This window comes from Hippopotamus amphibius, chromosome 10 (assembly GCF_030028045.1).
Source record: "Hippopotamus amphibius kiboko isolate mHipAmp2 chromosome 10, mHipAmp2.hap2, whole genome shotgun sequence".
NCBI classification, from domain to species: domain Eukaryota; kingdom Metazoa; phylum Chordata; class Mammalia; order Artiodactyla; family Hippopotamidae; genus Hippopotamus; species Hippopotamus amphibius.
The window spans coordinates 30,578,705-30,599,349 of NC_080195.1; the positions used below are offsets into that span (position 1 = coordinate 30,578,705).

Genomic DNA, 20,645 nt, shown 5'->3' on the forward strand with positions numbered 1-20,645 from the left:
GTTCTTCATTTCTTTGTTTCTTTCTATGATTTTCTGGTCTCTGTTTCATTTATTCTGCTATGATGTTTGTTATTTCCTTCCTTCTGCTAACATTCATGTTAGTTTTTTATTTTTCTAGTTCCTTGCTATGTAAAGTGAGGTTCTTTATTTGAGATCTTTATTTTTTCTTAATGTAACATTTACTTTTGCAAACTTTCTTCTTAGGACTGCCTTCATCCCATAGGTTTTCCTATGTTATATTTTTGCTTGTTTTAAGATATTTCTTGATTTCTCTTTCCATTTCTTCTTTGACCCACTGGTTGTGCAGTAGCATATGGTTTAATAACCACATATTTGTTAATTTTCTAGATTTACTTCTGTTATTGATTTCTAGTTGTATATCTTTGTGGTAAGAAAATATAATTACTATGATGTCAGTCTTCTTAAATTTGCTAAGCCTTGTTTTGTGACTTAACACTGCTCTATAGTGGAGAATGTACCATGTGTACTTGAGAAGAATGTGAATTTTGCCGTGATTGGATGGAATATTCTGAATATATTTGTCAGTTTCCTTTGGTTTAACGTATGGTTCATGTCCATCTTTTTTTGTTGATTTTCTGTCTAGATGAACTGTCCATCATTTAAAGTGGTGTGTTGAATTCCCTTACAATTTTTTTTTCCAGAACTTTATTGGAGTATAATTGCTTTACATTGTTGTGCCAGTTTCTGCTGTACAGCAAAGTGAATCAGTTGTATTTATACACATATCCCCATAACCCCTCCCTTTTGAGCCTCCCTCCCACGCTCTCTATCCCACCCCTCTAGGTCATCACTAAAATCGAGCTGATCTCCCTGTGTTATACAGCAGCTTCCCACTAGCTATCTGTTTTACATTTGGTAGTGTATATATGTCAGTACTACTCTCTCACTTTGTCCCAGCTTCCCCTTCCCTGGCTCCAGTGCTCTGTGTCCTCAAGTCCGTTCTCTACATCTGCATCTTTATTCTTGCCCTGCCAATGGATTGTTCTATGGTTGTCTATTTCTTCCTTCAGATCTTTTAGTATTTGCTTAATATATTTAGGTGCTCCATTGTTGTGTGCCTATATATTTAAGATTGTTATATCCTCTTGATGAATTGACCTCTTTATCATTACATAGTGACCATCTTAGTCTCTTGTTTCTGTTTTTGGCTTGAAGTCTATATTGTCTGATGTAAATATAGCTACCCTTGCTCTCCTTTGGCTTCTACTTGCATGGAATATATTTTGCCGTGTCAATTTTGAGACTTTGTGTGTCCTTAAAACTCTACTGAGTCTCATGTAGGCCACATAATTGGGTCTTTTTTGTCTATCCAACCACCATATGCCTTTCGGCTGGAGAATTCAATCCATTAATGTTTAAAGAATTATTGGTACTTAATAGTCAACAAATGCCATCTTATTAATTGTTTTCTGGGTGTTTTGTAGCCCTATTTTTCTTCTTTTCTTTTTTGCCTTCTTCTGTAAATTGATGATTTTCTATAGTGATATACTTTGATTCCCTTCTATTTATCTTTCTGTATCTACTTTAAATATTTGCTTTGTGGTTCCCATGAGGCTTACATAAAACATATATACGCCATGTTTACCTACATAGATACATATATACACTGTATGTATAATTTATCTTTGATCAAATTAAAAACTCTGTCCTTTTACTCCCCCCTTTTATGTTTTTGATGTCACCATTTACATCTTTTTCTTTTTTTTTCAAATCCTATATTCATATATCTGTAATTTAAAACTCACTTAACACAAAGTTATGAAACTTATGAAAACATAAAGCTTAACAATAAAGGGTTGACTCTATAAGGTAGAAGTTCTGGGTACAGTTATCTGAAGTTTTAAATTCTCACATTTCACTTCTTTTTTTTACATCTTTTACATCTTTTTCTAAAATTGAGGTAAATTGAAATATAACATTATACTGATATCAGTTGTACAACACAGTGATTCAATACTTGTAAATATTGCAAAATGATCATGTGTTGTAAATATCTGTCAGCATGTATAGTTACAAAGTATTTTTCTTGTAATGAGAACTACATCTTTTCATATTGTGTATCCACTAAAAATTGTTGAAGCTATAGCTATTTCTAATATTTTTTCTCCAATTTTTATATTAGAATCACATCACCATGTTACAGTATTAGAATACACTGAATCTGACTATATGCTTATTATTACCAGTATGTTCCATATTTTCATTTGTTTTAATGTTACTGAGTAGCATCTTTTTGTTTCAGCTCGTAGAACTCCCTTCAACATTTCTTGTAAAACATGTTTAGTGGTGATGAACTCCCTCAGTTTTGTTTGTTAGGGAAAGTCTCTATTTTCACTTAAATTCTGATGACAACTTTTCTGGTTAAAATATTCTTGTTTGGCAGTTTCTTTCTCTTAGCAGTTTGAAAATATCATCCCACCCTCTCCTGGCCTGCAAAGTCTGTGCTGAGAAATTTAGATAGCCTTATGGGAGTTTCCTTGGATGAGAAAATGTTTTTCTGTTGGTGCTTTTATAATTGTCTCATTGACTTTGGTTTTAGACAGTTTTATGATTATGTGTATTGCAAAAGATTGCTTGGGGTTGAATTTTGAGATGATCTATTACCTTTATAAACTTGGATATCCGAATCTCTCCCAGGCATAGGATATTATCATCCATTATTTCTTTAAAGAAGCATTCTCCCCCCTCCTTGCTCTTTTGTCCTTCTGGGACTGCAATGATGTGTTCATTATTTCTTTGATGGTATCCCATAAGTCATGTAGGTGTTCTCCATTCCTTTTCACTCTATTTTTTCCTCCTTTAATTTGATAATTTTATTTATTTTATTTTATGGAAGTATAGTTGATTTATAATATTATCTTAATTTCAGATATACAGTATAGTGATTTTATTTTTTTATTTTATTTATTCATTCATTCATTTTTGGCTCCACCATGTGGCACATGTAATCTTAGTTCTCAACCAGGGATCAAACCCATGGAAATGCAGAGACCTAACCACTAGATCATCAAGGAATTCTTGATTTTATATTTTTATAGATTATACTAGACATAAAGTTATTACAAGATATTGGCTACATTTCCTGTGGTGTACATTATATTCTTATATTTTATTTATTTTTATACCTTGCAGTTTATAACTATTAATCCCCTTCCCATAACTTGCTACTCCTAAAAGCCTCTCTCAACTGGTAACCACTAGTTTGTTCTCTGTATCTGTGAGTCTGCTTCTTTTTTGTTGCTTTCATTTTGTTTTCTTCCTTTCTTTCTTTCTTTCTTTCTTTTTTTTTTTTTTTGACTTCATTTGTAAGTGAAAACATACAGTATTTTTCTTTCTTTTTATGACATTCACTGAGCATAACACCCTCCAGGTCCATCCATATTATTGCAAATAGCAAAATTTCGTTAGTTTTTGTGGCTGAGTAATATTCCATTATATACCATGTACCACATCTTTTTTTATGCATTCATTTGCTGATGGACACTTATGTTGTTTCCATATCTTGGGTATGTACTGAATAATTCTGCTATGAACATTAGGGTACATATATCTTTTCAAATTAGAGTTTCCATATTTTTTTTGATGAACACCCAGTGAAATTTCTCAATCATATGGTAGTTCTAGTTTTAGTTTTTTGAGGAACCTCCATTCTGTTTTCCACAGTGACTGCACCAACTTACATTCACACCAAAAGTATACAAGGGTTCCACTTCCTCCACATCTGTGCCAACATTTGTTATTTGCAGATTTTTGTTGATGCACATTCTGAGAGGTGTGAAGTGAAATCTCATTTTGGTTTTCATTTGCATTTCCCTGATAATTAGTGATGTTGAGCATCTTTTCATTTACCGGTTGGGCATTTGTATATCTTCTTTGGAAAAATGCCTATTCATGTACTCTGCCCATTTTAATATCAGGTTATTTGTTTATATTGGGTCATGAGTTCTTTATATATTTTGCATATTAAACCCTTATCACACATATCATTTGCAAATATCTTCTACCAATCAGTAGGTTGCCTTCTCATTTTCTTGATAGTTTGCTTTCCTGTGCAAAATTTTGATTAGGTCTCATTTGTTTATTTTTGCTTTTATCTCACTTGCTTGAGGAGACAGATCCCATAAAAATATTGCTAAGACCAATGTCAAAGAGTGTACTTCCTATGTATTTTTCTATGGATTTAATGGTTTCAGATTTTACATTTAGGTCTTTAATACATTTTGAGTTAATTTTTGTAAATGGAGAGAAAAAATGCTCTAATTTCATTCTTTTAGATGTAGTTGTCTAGTTTTCCCAACACCACTTATTGAAGAGTCTGTCACTTCCCCATTGTGTATTCTTGCCTTCTTTGCTCTAGATTAATTGACCATATGTGTGTGGGTTTATTTCTGGGCCATCTAGTTTGTTCCAGTAACTTATGTCTTTTTGTTCCAGTATCATGCTGTTTTGATTACTGTAGCTTTGTGGTATAGTCTGAAGTCAGAGAGAATGAAACCTCCAGCTTTGTTCTTTTTTTCTCAAGATGGCTTTGATTCCAGGTGTTTTGTGGTTCCATATAAATTTTAGAATTATTTGTTCTAGTTCAGTAAAAATGTCATTCAGGAGGCTGAAAAGATGGTGGAGTAGAAGGATGTGAGCTCACTCCTTCTTACGAAAACACCAAAATCACAACTAATTGCTGAACAACCATCAACAACAACAACAACAAAAACCTGCTGGAAACTACCAAGAAAGATACCCAGCACACAAAGACAAAGAAGAAGCCATAACAAGATGGTAGGAGGGGCACAATCATGATAAAATCAAATTCTATACTCCCTGGGTGGGCAACCCACAAACTGGAAAATTATACCACAGTTCTCCTACAAGAGTGAATATCCAGAGCCACATATCAGGCTTCCCAGCTTGGGGATCTAGCAACGGAAGGAGGAACCCTCAGAGAATCTGCCTTTGATGGCCAGCAGCATTTAATTTTAGGAATTCCACAGGACTCTGTGAAACAGAAACTCCACTCTTGGAATGTTCACACAAGGTCTGGTGCACACCAGAACCCAGGGTAAAAAGCAGTGACCTCATTAGAGAGTGGGAAAGACATACCTGCTAGTATCGGAGGGTCTACAGTGGAGCTGGGAGCTTTTGTCACTGTGTGGACAAAGACACAGGATGCTGCAGTTCTGGTTAGTACTCATTGGAGTGAGCCCTCCTGGAGGCCACCATTTCCCCCTCAAGACCTAACTCCACCCAACAAATTATAGGCTAAAGTGCTGGGACTCCTCAGGCCAAACAACCAAACAGGGTGGGAACACAGCCCTACCCATCAGCAGACAGCCTGCTGGAAGTCTTACTGAGCATGGCCCTGCTGCCAGAGGGACAATACACAGCTCCACCCACCAGTGGACAGGAACCAGGCCCTCCTACCAGTAAGCCTATACAAGCCCTGTAGACCGCCTCCTCCAACAGAGGGCAGACAGCAGCAGAAAGGAGAACTACAGCCTTGCAGCCTTCAGAATGGAAAGCACAATCACAGAAAGTTAGACAAGATGAGATGGCAGAGGAATATGTCCCAGATGGAGGTACAAGATAAAACCACAGAAGAACAACTAAATAAAGTGGAGATAGGCAATTTACTGGAAAAAGAATTCATACTGGAAGCACAGTATGAGAAGATACAAGAAATTTTAACAAAGACCTAGAAGAACTAAAGGACAAAAAAAAAGATGTACAATACAATAACTGAAATGAAAAATTCACTAGAAGGAAACAGTAGCAGAGTAACTGAGGCAGAAGAATGGATAAATGACTTGGAAGACAGAACAGTGGAAATCACTGCAGCAAAACAAAATAAAGAAAAAAGAATGAAAAGAAATGAAGACAGTCTAAGAGACCTCTAGGATTACATTACACACACCAACATTTGCATTTTAGGAGCCCAGAAGGAGAATAGAAAGAGAAAGAACCTGAGGAAATATTTGAAGAGATAATAGCTGAAAAGTTCCCTAACATGGGAAAGGAAACAGTCACCCAAGTCCAGAAAGCACAGAGAGTCCAGTCAAGATAACCCCATGTAGGAGCTCACCAAGAGAGATAGTAATCAAACTGATAAAAATTAAAGACAAAGAAAAAATATTAAAAGCAGTAAGGGAGAAGCAACAAATAACATACAAGGGAACTCCCATAAGTTTATCAGCTGATTTCTCAGCAGAAACTCTACAGGCCAGAAGGGAGTGGCACAATATATTTAAAGTGATGAAAGAACCTGCAACCAAGAATACTCTATCCAGCAAGGCTCTAATTCAGATTTGATGGAGAAATCAAAAGCTTTACAGACAAGCAAAAGCTAAGACCAGCTTTGAAACAAATGCTAAAGGAACATTTCTAGGTGGAAAAGGCCACAACTAGAAACAAGAAAATTATGAATGGAAAAGCTCACCAGTAAAGGCAAATATACAGTAAAGGTAGAAAATAATCCACACACAAATATGATATCAAAGCCAGCAGTCATGAGTAGAGGGCTGTAGAAATGCAGGATATTGGGAATGCATTTGAAATTAAAAGACTGGCAACTTAAAACAATCTTGTTTATATATAGACTGCTATATGAAAACCTCATGGTAACCCTAAAGTGAAGATCTACAATAGATACACATGCACAAAAAATAAAAAGGAATCCAAATACGACACTAAAGTTAGTCATCAAACCATAAGAGAAGAGAACGAAAGAGGAAGGAAAGAAAAAAGACCTACAAAAACAAACCCAAAACAATTAAGTAAATGGCAATAAGAACATTTGTATTGATAATTACATTAAGCGTAACTGGATCAAATGCTCCAATTAAGGGACTTCCCTGGTAGTTCAGTGGTTAAGACTTCACCTTCCAATGCAGGGGGTATGGGTTCAATCCCTGGTTGGGGAGCTAAGATCCCACATGCCTCATGGCCAAGAAACCAAAACATAAAATCAAAGCAATATTGCAACTAATTCAATAAAGGTTTTAAAAATGGTTCACATAAAAAAAAATCTTTAAAAAATGCTCCAATTAAAAGACATAGACTGGCTGAATGGATACCAAAGCAAGACCTGTATATATGCTGTGTACAAAAGACCCACTTCAGATCTAGAGACACATATAGACTAAAAGTGAAGGGATAGAAAAAGTAATTCCAAGCAAATAGAAATCAAAAGAAATCTGGAGTGGCAATACTCATATCAGACAAAATAGACTTTAAAATAAAGACTGCATAATGATAAAGGGATCAATCCAAGAAGAAGATATAACAATTGTAAATGTATACGCACCCAACATAAGAGCACCCCAATATATAAGGCAAATACTAATGGCCATAAAAGGAGAAATTGACAGTAACACAGTAATAGTGTGGGACTTTAATATGCCCACTTTCATCACTGGACAGATCATCCAGACAAAATATCAGTAAGGAAACACAGGCCTTAGACAAGATATGCTTAATTGATATTTATAGAGCATTCTACCCAAAAGCAGTAAAATACACATTCTTTTCAAGTACACATGGAACATTCTCCAGGATTGTCCACATGCTGGGCCACAAAGCAAGCCTCAGTAAATTTAAGAAAATTGAAATGATATCCAGCATGTTTTCTGACCACAACACTATGAGACTAGAAATCAGCTACAAGAAAAAAACTGCAAAAACACAAACACATGGAAGCTGAACAATATGCTGTCAAACAGCCAATGGATCACTGAAGAAATCAAAGAGGAAATTTTTTAAAAATACCTAGAAACAAATGAAAATGAAAGCATGATGACCCAAATCCTATGGGACACAGCAAAAGAAGTTCTAAGAGGGAAGTCTATATCAATACAATCTTACCTCAGGAAACAAGAAAAATCACAAGTAAATGACCCAACCTTACAATTAAAGCAACTAGAGAAAGAAAAACACAAACTAAAGTTAGTAGAAGGAAAGAATCATTAATATGAGGGCAGAAACAAATGAAAATAATAGAAAAGATCAATGAAACTAAAAGTTTCTTATTTGAAACAATAAGCAAAATCAATAAACCTTTAGCCAGACTCATCAAGAAAAAAAAGGGGGGGGGGCTCAAATCAATAAAATTAAAATGATAAAGGAGAAGTTACAATAGACACCACAGAAATACAAATGATCATAAGAGACAACTACAAGCAATTCTATGGCAATAACTTGTACAACCTTGAAGAAGTGAAAAGATTCTTAGAGAGGTATATTTGTAAAACTTTGAAGAAATGAAAAGATTCTTAGAGAGGTACAATCTGCCAAGACTGAACCAGGAAGAAATAAAAAATATGAACAGACCAATAGCAAGTACTGAAATTGGAACTGTGATTAAAATACTCCCAACAAATAAAAGTCCAGGACCAGATGGCTTCACAGGAGAATTTTATTAAACACTTAGAGAAGAGTTACCACCTATCATCCTAAAACTATTACTAAAAAATTGCTGCAGAAAACACACTCCCAAACTCATTCAATGAGGTCACCATCACCTAGATACCAAAACCAGACAATGATACCACAAAAAAAGAAATTTAGAGGCCAATATCACTGGTGAATATAGACGCAAAAATTCTCAACAAAATACTAGGTATCTGAATCCAGCAATACATTAAAAGGATCATACATCATGATCAAGTGTGATTTATCCCAGGGATGCAAGGATTCTTCAATATATGTAAATCATCCATGTGAATCACCATATTAACAAACTGAAGAATAAAAACCACATGATCATCTCAATAGATGCAGAAAAAGATTTTGACAAAATTCAGCACCATATGTGACAAAGTCTCCAGAAAATGGGCATACAGGGAACATACCTCAACATAATAAAGGCCATATATGACAAACCCACAGCTAACAACAGACTCAATAGTGAAAAGCTGAAAGCATTCCCTCTAAGATCAGGAGGGAGACAAGGGTGTCCACTCTTGCCACTTTGTGTGTGTGTTTGTCTAGGAGTTTTAGGGTTTTTTTTATACATCTTTATTGGATTATAATTGCTTTACAATATGGTGTTACTTTCTGTTGTACAACGAAGTGAATCAGCTATTTATATACATATATTCTCATATCCCTTCCCCCTTGAGCCTCCCTCCCTCTCACCCTCCCCATCCCACCCTCCCCATCCCACCCCTCTAGTTCACCACAAAGCACCATGCTGATCTCCCTGTGCTATGCAGCACCTTCCCACTAGCTATCTATTTTACATTTGGTAGTGTATATATGTCAATGCTACTCTCTCACTACGTCCTAGCCTCCCCTTCCCCCACCCCCATGTCCTCAAGTCCATGTCTGCATCTTTATCCTTGCCCTGTCACTAGGTTCATCAATACCATTTTTCTAGATTCCATACATATGTGTTAGCATATGGTATTTGTTTTTCTCTTTCTGACTTCACTCTGTATGACAGACTCTAGGTCCATCCACCTCACTACTAATAATTCAATTTTGTTCCTTTTTATAGCTGAGTAATATTCCAGTGTATATATGTGCCATATATATGTATGTATCATCTTCAGTTTCCTTCATCAGTGTCTTATACATTTCAGAGAATTGTTGTTTCACATCTTTGGTTAAACTTATTTCTAGGTATTTTATTCTTTTTGATATAATTGTAAATGAGATTATTTCTTGCTTTCCATTACCTCCTTTGATATTTTATTATTAGTTTATTTTAAAGCAACAGATTTCTGTATATTAATCTTGTATCCTGCAACTTCAGTGAATTTTTTTTTTTTGGTGGGCCATTAGGATATTCTATATATAGTATCATATCATCTGCAAATAGTGGCTGATTTAAATCTTCCCTTCAAATTTGGGTGTGATTTATTTCTTTTTCTTATCTTATTTCTGTGACTAGTATTTCTGATACTACACTAAATAGAAATGGTGAGAGTAGGCATTCTTGTGTTGCTCCTGATCTTACAGTAGATGCTTTTTTCCCCACTCTGATTATTATAATTTCCTTCCTTAAGCCGACTTTGGGCTTTGTTTTTATTTCTTTTTGTAATTCCTTTAAATGGTAGGTTAAGTTGTTTATTTGAGATTTTTCTTGTTTTTTGAGGTCTGTATTGTTATAAAATTCTCTCTTAGGGCTACTTTTGTTGTGTTCTGTAGATTTTGGAAAGTTCTGTTTTGATTTTCATTTGTCTCAAAGTAGGATATTTCCTTTTTATTTCTTCGTTGACCTGTTAGTTTTTAGTAGCATGTCGTTTAGTGTCCATATCCACATGTTTTTTCTGTAATCAATTTCTAGTTTCATACCACTTTGATCAAAAAAGATGCTTGATATAATTTTGACTTGTTAAATTTGCAAAGTCTTGTTGTGTGGGCTAGCATGTGATCTCTCCTGGAGACTAGAGATATGTACTTAAAAAGAATGTATATTCTGCTGATTTTCTATCAGATGTCCTGTAGATATTGATCAAATCCAACTTGTCTAATGTGTCATTTAAGGCCACTGTTTCCTTATTGAATTTCTGTCTGGGTGACCTATCCATTGATCTAAGTGGGTTGTTAAAGTCCCTTAATATGATTGCATTTCTGTCAGTTGCTCCCTTTATGTTTATTAATATTTGCTTTATATACCTGAGTGCTTTTATAGTAGGTGCATATATGGTTACAAATGTTGCATTTTCTTCCCTATGGACCCCTTTATCATTTTATGATGACCTCCTTTGTCTTTTATCATGGACTTTGTTCTAAAGTCTCCTTTGTCTCATATGAATATTGCTACTCCAGCTTTTTAAAAAATTTTCTGTTTCATAAAACATCTTTTTTCCATCCCCTCACTTTCACTCTACATGTGTCTTTAGGTATGAAATGAGTCTCTTGTAGGGAGCATATAAATGGCTCTTTTTTAAAAAACCAGTCAGCCACTCTGTGTCTTTTGATTGGAGCATGTAGTCCCTTGACAGTCAAAGTGATTACTGATAGATATGTACTTGTTGACATGTTTTTGCTTGGTTTTCTAGTTGTTTTTGTAATTCTCTGTTCTTAGCACATTCTAAAAGATCTACATTTTCTACTTACTCCCCCGAAGTTTTGTGTTTTTGATGTCATATTTTCAATCTTCATGTTTATCCCTGTGTGTTTATTTTAGGTTGAGTTGGTTTTACAATTTTTTTTTTAATGTTTGTATTAGCTTATTAATGTGGCTGATCCACAGCCTTTATTATATATGTGACATTTCTCATTGCAATCTTTTATTTTTCACTTAAAGAAGACCCTTAGTTTAGTAATGATGAACTCGTTTCCTTTTTGCTTGTCTTAAAAACTCTCTTAACTCTTTTTCAATTCTGAATGATAACTTTGCTGGGTAGAGTATACTAAGTTGTAGGTTTTTTTCCTTTCAGTGCTTTAAATATATCATACTACTTCCTTCTGCCCTTCAAATTTTCTGGAGAAAATCAGCTTATAGCCTTTAAGGGGTTCCCTTGTACGTGACTCTTTTTCTCCTACTGCCTTTAAAATTCTCTCTTTATATTTAACTTTAGCCATTTTAATTGTGATATATCTTGATGTCTGTCTTTTTGAGTTCATCTTGTTTAGAAGTCTATGTGATTCCTGTACCTTAATGTCTATTTCCTTCTTCACCATTGGGAAGTTTTCAGCCATAATTTCATCAAACACATTTTCTACCTCTTTCTCTCTCTCTCTTCTCCTTATAAATCCCCTACAATGCAAATGTTAATATACTTGATGTTGTCTCAATTTTTAAAAAATTGTTTTTCTTTTCTGATTGGGTGTATCACACTATTCTATCTCTGAGGTCATTTCAGCATTCTGTATCATCTAGTCTGCTGTTATTTCCTACCAGTGTATTTTTAAAATATTTATTTATTTATTTATTTTTATTTTGGGGGGAGGCTATGTTGGGTCTTCGTTGCTGTGCACAGTCTTTCTCTAGTTGTGGTGAGCGGGGGCTACTCTTTGTTGCAGTGTGTGGGTTTCTTATTATGGTGGATTTTCTTATTGCAGAGCACAGGCTGTAGGTGCGTGGGCTTCAGTAGTTGCAGCACATGGGCTCAGTAGTTGTGGTTCGTGGGCTCTAGCGTGCAGGCTCAGTAGTTGCAGCACATGGGCTTTGTTGCTCTGTGGCATGTAGGAACTTCCTGAACCAGGGATCAAAGCCATGTCCCTCACATTGGCAGGTGGATTCTTAACCACTGCACCACCAGGGAAGTCCCCAGTGCATTTTTTATTTCATTTATGTTCTTCAGCTCTGACTGGTTCTTTTTAAAAAATATTTTCTAGTTCTTTGTTGAAGTTCTCGTGTTTTTCTATTCTTTCTCAAGTTCAGTTAGCATTCTTACTACTATTGCTTTGAACTCTTTATCAGGTAAATTATTTATCACTGTTTCATTAGGATTTTTCAGGGGTTTTATCTCTTTTTTTTTGAAACATACTCCCATTTCTCATTTTGTTTAACTTTTTGTGTTTATCTCTATGAAATTAAGCGAAACATTTACTTATCTCAGTCTTGAAGGCATGTCCTTGTCTGGGATTGTCACTGTGGAGTCCACATGTGCCCAGTGGCTTTGGTGGAGAGCTGGACCTAAAGTGAGCATGGGCCACATCTTCCCCATGGTGCACTGGCAGCCACTTTGGTTGGAGGTAAGGTTGGATTCAAAGGTGCTAGAACCTGAGCCAGGTGGGAGCTGGGGCTTCTTCTAGGCTCAGTGGTAATTAACACCCTATTGGGGGTATGGCTGAGGCCTAAGGAACTGGAGCAGGAGCCCTGAGGGAGTTGAGTTTCTCTCAGTTGTAATGGCAGCCTCCACCTTGGTTATGAACAAGAGCTTGTGGCTGCACCTCTGAGCTGGTTCCACTTTTTCTCCAATGTTTGCATCTTAGTTAGTGGCTTGGTCTGTGGGGTTAGAGCCACACTACTGTGCTCTGATCCATTCCTTTCCAGATGTGTTTTCAATATGCTACTTCTGTGCCAGAACTGGGAGTAAGCAAATCTGTGTATTCACTCTTTAAGTGTAGTCTCATTTTCATACAGCTCTCTGGTAAGCCCCACTGCTTTTCAAACCAACTACAGGGGCTTTCCTTTCACGTGTTGCACCCAGGGCTGGGATGCCTAATATGTGACTCAAACCCATTGTTACCCAGCGCCGATCCCTGAAGCTGTGATTTCCCCCTCCTTTCCTGGGTCACCCATTAGTGGTCTGGAACCCTACTAGCTCACTTCTCTTCCCTTTCTACCAGACTCCATGTGGTTCTTTCTTTACAGCCTTGGTTGCAGAAGAATCATTCTGTTAGTCTTCAGATCACTGTCAGTGAGAGTTACTCTATAAGTAGTTGTAGTTTTGATGTGTTCTTGATGGAGGTGAGCTTAGGGTCCTCCTACTCTGCCATCTTGATCCACATTCCTGGATCATTTTAATTGACCTATCCTCTAGATCATTTATTCTCTCTTTTACTTGTTCAAGTCTGCTAGTGATGCTCTACTGAATTCTTCAGTCATTGTATTTATTCATTTCCAAATTTGTGGGGTTTTTTTTTTTTAGTGTTTTCTACCTGTTTATTGAACCCCTCAATTCATTCTTGCATTACTTTCTCTATATCATTAAATTCTGTATCTGTTTTCTTTTATAGTTTTTGAGCATCTTTAGAACAATTATTTTGAATTACCTGTCAGACATCTCCTTGATCTCGACTTCTGTGGGGCCATTTTCGGGAGGTTTATTGTGTTCTTCTGGTTGCGTCATATTTCCCTGATTTTCTTGATCCCTGTAGCCCTGCATAGGTGTCTGTACATTTGAAGAAAGTGTCACCTTGAATTTTCCATCATCTTACTTCTGGCCCTGTATAAAATTGGAGGGGATTTGGGAAGTTTAAATTAGATTTAATCAGATCAGTATTTTGACTGTAGCAAATCAGTCAGAAGCTAAGTACTTATTGGTGAGCTGAGGAGCTGGTCTTTTCAAGAGAGAATTGCTGATTATGGTGGATTCCTCTCACAAATCTATTCTGGCCTGTTTTGCAGCCTATTGTATATGTACGGATTGTGTCTTTCGGGAGAGAGAGTGAAGCTTATGGATCTTGTTCTCCAACTATAAAAATCTGTGAAATTGCTAAGAAGAATTCCCTTGTCAATTAAAAGTAGCAACAACAAAAGATCTCTTATTGTATGTAATTAATGTGATCAACACTACCCACCCCTAAATCACCAAGTCAAAGTGATGGGGCAGCTTTAAATATCTTTTAATTTTTCATGATCTTGAAATTAGATATAACTAAATATTTTAAATGGCCAAAGTAGATGAACATTCACATCCTTCTTAATTTTAAAATTCAATAGTTCTTGTTTAGTGGTTGTTAGGATACTAGGGAACAGAGCTAAGGACTTTAGTATGGAAAGAGAAGAGTTAAATCAAATGCTCTTTGGGTTTCTTATCAGTATTAGATTATAAATCCTATCTCTTTCCTCTTTTTATGTAATAAGAGCAAATTTTATTTTCACATTGGATAGATAACTAAGGCAGAACATAAACAGTTTAGAGGGAAATAGAGGGGCAATGACTTCTTATTTTTCTAACAGTATATAGCCATTTGAATAATGCTGCTCTTTATGTAATTAACAACTTTTTAATGCAAGGTAATTATAAATCTTCCTAGGGAAAACATTATAATTTCCAGACTGGATCTATTATTTCTCTAATGATAACTGGAATTGTTTGTTGTAATTTACTTAAGTTTCTTTTATTCTTTTAGCATCTAGAGGTGCTCCATTTGCTTGTTTTGATGAAATAAATTCAAGAGGAGATAAATTTGGAAACTGTGGCCGAAACTATTGTGATTACCCGTATGTATTTAGAAAATTATAATTTTGTGTGGAATGTAGGTTATGTATTTTTAAGATTCTAGAATATATTAGTATGTACAAGCTAAGATGCCATTTTATAACAGGTTTTCTCTGTTCCATGATCTAAGCCGAACAATATTGCCCATTTCCTATAAATAACATGTGTTCAGTACCTATAATATTAGAACAGTGACCATAAAAATTACCTCTGTTTATTGATGGTATGAGCTAGGCAGTCTGTTAGGTCCTGTACATACATTATATATTTATACTATATGTTATAAATATATATTTATATACATCAAATATTTGTAGTTAGATTTATGCCATTTTAGTAATGAAAAAATCAAAGACCAGTGATCATTTGCTCAAATTTCAGAAGCTAATATAGAACAGATCAGGGCTGTCAGACTACAGAACTGATTAATTTTTCGCTTGCCACATTGCCTCACAAAAAGAACCACCTCATACATGAGTCAGTGTGCTCAAAAAAATTTACTTGAAGAAAACTTTTGAAACATGGAGTTAAGTTAAAAAAATACTTTAAGAAGTTAGCTATATCAGCAATCTATGTTATTTCTGTAAATAATGAGACTTTTTTTCTTCCTTATGTTTCCAGCCATATGTTATGTGGAAAATTAGTTTGTGTCTGGCCACACAAAACTTTAGTATCACGAGCAAATTTATCTGTGATTTATACACATGTACGAGATGACATATGTGCATCAACATTTCTAAACACAGAGAGGGTACCTAGAGATACACTGAGTACATTTGAAGATGCTGGAGACAGAGATGAAACGTTTGTAGCCGATGGCTCTGTGTGTGGTCCTGATATGGTAATTAGAACTAAAAATTTTGTGTTTTAAAAATTATTTTTTATGCTTATACTCCTTTTGATAATATAGTAACCAATGCATTTTTAAAAAGCCTTATTGAGGTATCATTTACCATAAAATTCACCCATGGTAAGTGTACAATTCGTTGCTTTTGATTAATTTATAGAGTTGTACAACCATCACCACATTCAGTTTTAGACCATGCTATCACCCCTCAGATTTCCCTGTTGCCCATATTGAACACCCCCACACCTAAGCAACATGCCAGTTACCCCTATTATTAACACCTAACAATAGTAAGGTTTATCTGTTATAATCAATGAACCAATGTTGATACATTATTTTAAACTGAATCCCATGCTTCATTCAGGTTTCCTTAGCTTTTACCTACTGTCCCTTTGCAGGAATCCACTCAGAATACACAGGACATTTATTAAATGTGTATCCTTAAGCTCCTCTTGACAATTTCTCAAACTTTTCTTGTTTAGCGTGGCCTTGACACTTTGGAATAGATCTGGTTGATATTCTATAGAATGTCCCCCAGTTTGGATTTGTATGTTTTTCTTGTGATTAGACTGGTTTTATGTGTCCTTGGGAGGAAAACTGCAAAGTGCCCTTTCATCATATCAAGTATATGTGTATGTTGATGTTAACCTTGATTATCTGGCTGAGGTAATGTTTGTCAGGCACCTCACTGTAAAATTACTCTTTTTCCCCCTTTCCATATTGTATTTTATTTAAAAAAAAGTCACTATGTATATGCTAGACTTAAAGAGTAGGAAGTTATGTTCCATCTTATTGAGGGCTCGGGATCTATACACATTTTTTTATTGAGGTATAGTTGACTTGTGATATTATAAAAGTTTCAGGTATACGACAGAGTGATTCAACATTCTTATAGATTCCTCTGCATTTAAGGTTATAAAATATTGGCTATAGTCCCTTTGCTATACAATATATACTTGCAGCTTATGTATTTTATATATATTCTTCTCTTTATTCTCCCCACTTCCCTATCCCCGTGGTAACCACTAGTTTGTTTTCTATACCTGTTCCTGTTTTGTTATGTTCATATGTTTATTTCATATTTTAGATTCCACATAGAAGTAATAATATATAGTATTTGTCTTTCTCTTTATGACATTTCGTTTAGCATAATACCCTCAATGTCCATTCATGTTGTCATAAAAGGCAAAATTTCGTTTGTATTTCTGGCTGAGTAATTCTCTATTGTATATACATACCACATCTTCCTTATCTGTTCATTTGCTGATGGGCATTTAGGTTGCTTCCATATCTTGGCTATTATAAATAATGCTGCTATGAACATTGGGGTGCATATATCTTTTTGAATTAGTGTTTTCATTTTCTTTGGTTATATATTTGGAGTGGAATTGATGGATCACACGGTAATTCTAGTTTTAGTTTTTTTTTGAGGAACTGCCATATTGTTTTCCACAGTGGCTATGCCAGTTTACATTCCCACCGACAGTGCCCTATGGTTTCCTTTTCTCCACACCCTCTCCAGCATTTATTATTTGTAAACTTTTTGATGATAACCATTTGACAGGTGTGAGGTGATAACTTCATTGTGGTTTTGATTTTCATTTCTCTGATTATTAGCAATTTTTTACGTTTATTTTTATTTTAATTTTATTAGAATATAGTTGATTTACAATGTTGTGTTAGTTTCAGATATAGAGCAGAGTGATTCAGTTATACATGTATATGTACTCATTCTTTTTTTAGATTTTTTTTCTCATATAGGTATTCCCAGAATATTGAGTAGAGTTCCCTGTGCTATACAGTGGGCCTTTGTTGGTTTTTTATCTTGTGTATAGTAGTGTGTGTATGTTCATCCTAAGTTCCTAATTTATTCCTCTGCCCCCCATGTTTCCCCTTTGGTAACCGTAAGTTTGGTTTTGATACCTATAAATCTGTTTCTGTTTTGTAAATAAGTTCATTTGTTTCATTTTTAAAGTTAGATTAGACATATGAGTGATATCATGTGATATTTGTCTTTCTCTGTCTGACTTGCTTCACTTAATATGATAATCTCTAGGTCCATCCATGTTACTACAGTTGGCATTATTTTTTTTAATGGCTGTTCTTTTTTATGGCTAAGTAATATTCCATTGTATATATATACTATGTCTTCCTTATCCATTTCTCTCTCAGTGGACATTTAGGTTGCATCTATGTCTTGACTGTTATAAAATAGTGCTGCAATGAACATTGGGGTACATGAACCCTTTCAGATTATGGTTTTCTCTGGATATTTGCCCAGGAATGGGATTGCTGGATCATATGGTAGCTCTACTTTTAGCTTTCTAAGTACCCTTTATACTGTTCTTCACAGTGGCTGTATGAATTTACATTCCCACCAACAGTGTAGGAGGATTCCCTTTTTGCCACACCTTCTCCAGCATTTATTGTTTTTAGGCTTTCTGTTGATGGCCATTCTGACCAGTGTAAAATGATACCTTATTGTAGTTTTGATTTTCATTTCTCTGATAATTAGTGATATTGAGCATTTTTTCATGTGCTTTTTGGCCATCTGTATGTCTTCTTTGGAGAAATGTCTGTTTAGATCTCCTCTCCATTTTTGATTGGATTGTCTTCTTTTTTGACATAGAGCTGCATGAGCTGTTTGTATATCTTGGAGATTAATCCCTTGTCAGTAGCTTCATTTGCAAATATTTTCTCCCTTTTTGTGGGTTGTCTTTTCATTTTGTTTATGGCTTCCTTTGCAGTGCAGAAGCATTTAAGTTTAATTAGATTCCATTTGTTTATTTTTGTTTTTATTTCTATTACTCTAGGAAAGGGCTCAAAAAATATCTCACTGCAATTTATGCCAAAGAGTGCTCTGACTATGTTTTCCTCTAAGAATTTTATAGTATCTGGTCTTACATTTAGGTCTTTAATCCATTTTGAGTTTATTTTTGTGTATGGTGTTAAAGAATGTTCTAATTTCATTCTTTTATGTGTAGTTGTTCAGTTTTCCCAGCACCACTTATTGAGGACACTATCTTTTCTCCATTGTATATTCTTTCCTTTTTTGTCATAGATTAATTGACATAGGTGTTTGGGTATAATTCTGGACAAAATGAGATGGCAGAGAAAAATGTTCCAGACAAAGGAGCAAGATAAAAACCCATAAGAATAACTAAGCAAATTGGAGATAGGCAACCTACCTGAAAAAGAATTTAGAATAATAGATGATGCAGGATCTCAGAAAAAGAATAGAGGGAAAGACCAAGAAGTTATAAGAGATGTTTAACAAAGAGCTATAAGATGTAAAGAACAAACAAAAGAGATGAGCGATATAATAACTGGAATGAAAAACACACTAGAAGGAATATCAATAGCAGAATAACTGAGGCAGAAGAATGAATAAGTAAGCTGAGAGAATGGTGGAAATCACTGCCACAAAACAGAAAAAAAGAAAAAAGAATGAAACGAAAAGAAGATACTCTAAGAGACTTCTGGCACAACATTAAATACACCAACATTCGCATTAAAGGGGTCCCAGGAGGAGAAGAGAGAGAGAAAGGGCCTGAGAATATATTTGAAGTGATTATAGACAAAAAATTCTCTAACATGAAGAAGGAAGCACTCACTCAAGTCCAGGAAACACTGAAAATCCCATACAAGAGAAACCCAAGGATTAACATACCAAGACACATATTAATCAAACAAACAAAAATTAAAGAAAAGAAAAAATATTAAAATCAACAAGGGAAAATCAAATAATGTACAAGGGAATCCTGATAAGTCTATCAGCTGATTTTTCAGCAGAAACTATGTAGGCCAGAAGGGAATGGTGCAACAGATTTAAAGTGATGAAAGGGAAAAACCTACAACCAAGAATATGCTACCCAGCAAGGCTCTCATTCAGATTTGATGGAAAAATAAAGTTTTACAGACAAGAAAAAGGTAAGATAATTCAGCACCACCAACCAGCATTACAACAAATCCTAAAGGAACTTCTCTAGGCAGAAAAGGCCACAACTAGAATCAAGAAAATTATTAATGGAAAAGCTCACTGTTAAGGGCAAACATAAAGTAAAGGTAGGAATTCATCCACACATAAATATGATATCAAAACCAGCAGTCATGAGAAGAAGAGAGTACAAATGCAGTCTATTGGAAATACATTTGAAACTAGGAGATTGACAACTGGAAACAATCTGGTATACATACAGACTTCTATATTGAAACCTCATGGGAACCACACACCAAAAGTCTACAATAGATGCACAGACAAAAAAGAAAAAGCAATCCAAACACATCACTAAAGATAGACATCTAATCACAAGACAAGAGAACAAAGGGAAGAAAAAAGACAAAAAAAAAAAAAATCCAAAACAGTTAACAATATGGCAATAAAAACATACATATTGATAATTATCTTAAACGTAAATGTATTAAATGCTCCAGCCAAAAGAGGTAGACTGGCTGAATGGATACAAAAACAAGACCTATATATATGCTGTCTACAAGAGACCCACTTCAGATCTAGGGACTCATACAGACTGAAAATGAGGGGATGGAAAGAGGTATTCCATGCAAATGGAAATCAAAAGAAAGCTGATGTAGTAATACTCCTATCAGACAAAATAGTCTTTAAAATACAGAATGTTACAAGAGACAAGAAGGACACTACATAATGGTCAAGGGATAAATCCAAGAAGGAGTTATAACAGTTGTAAATTTATATACAGCCAACATAGGAGCACTGCAATATATAAGGCAAATGCTAACATCCATAAAAGGAGAAATCAACAGTAATACAATGATAGTGGGGGATTTTAGCACCCCACTTTCATCAATGGGCAGATCATCCAGACAGAAAATCTGTAAAGACACAGACTTTAAATGGCACATATATCAGACGGACTTAATTGATATTTATAGAACATTCCATTTGAAAGCAACAGAATACACTT

At 35.0% G+C, this 20,645-nt stretch overlaps 1 protein-coding gene across 1 annotated transcript in view; it reads left to right on the forward strand.

The window, feature by feature from the left end:
- The window catches only part of LOC130830142 (disintegrin and metalloproteinase domain-containing protein 5-like), a 132,960-nt gene that overhangs the window by 74,847 nt on the left and 37,468 nt on the right, over positions 1 to 20,645 (forward strand). The window contains exons 15-16 of the mRNA XM_057697152.1: positions 14,767 to 14,857; positions 15,477 to 15,696. Coding sequence (XP_057553135.1) covers positions 14,767 to 14,857; positions 15,477 to 15,696 — 311 coding nt within the window. The remainder of the gene's footprint in view (positions 1 to 14,766; positions 14,858 to 15,476; positions 15,697 to 20,645) is intronic.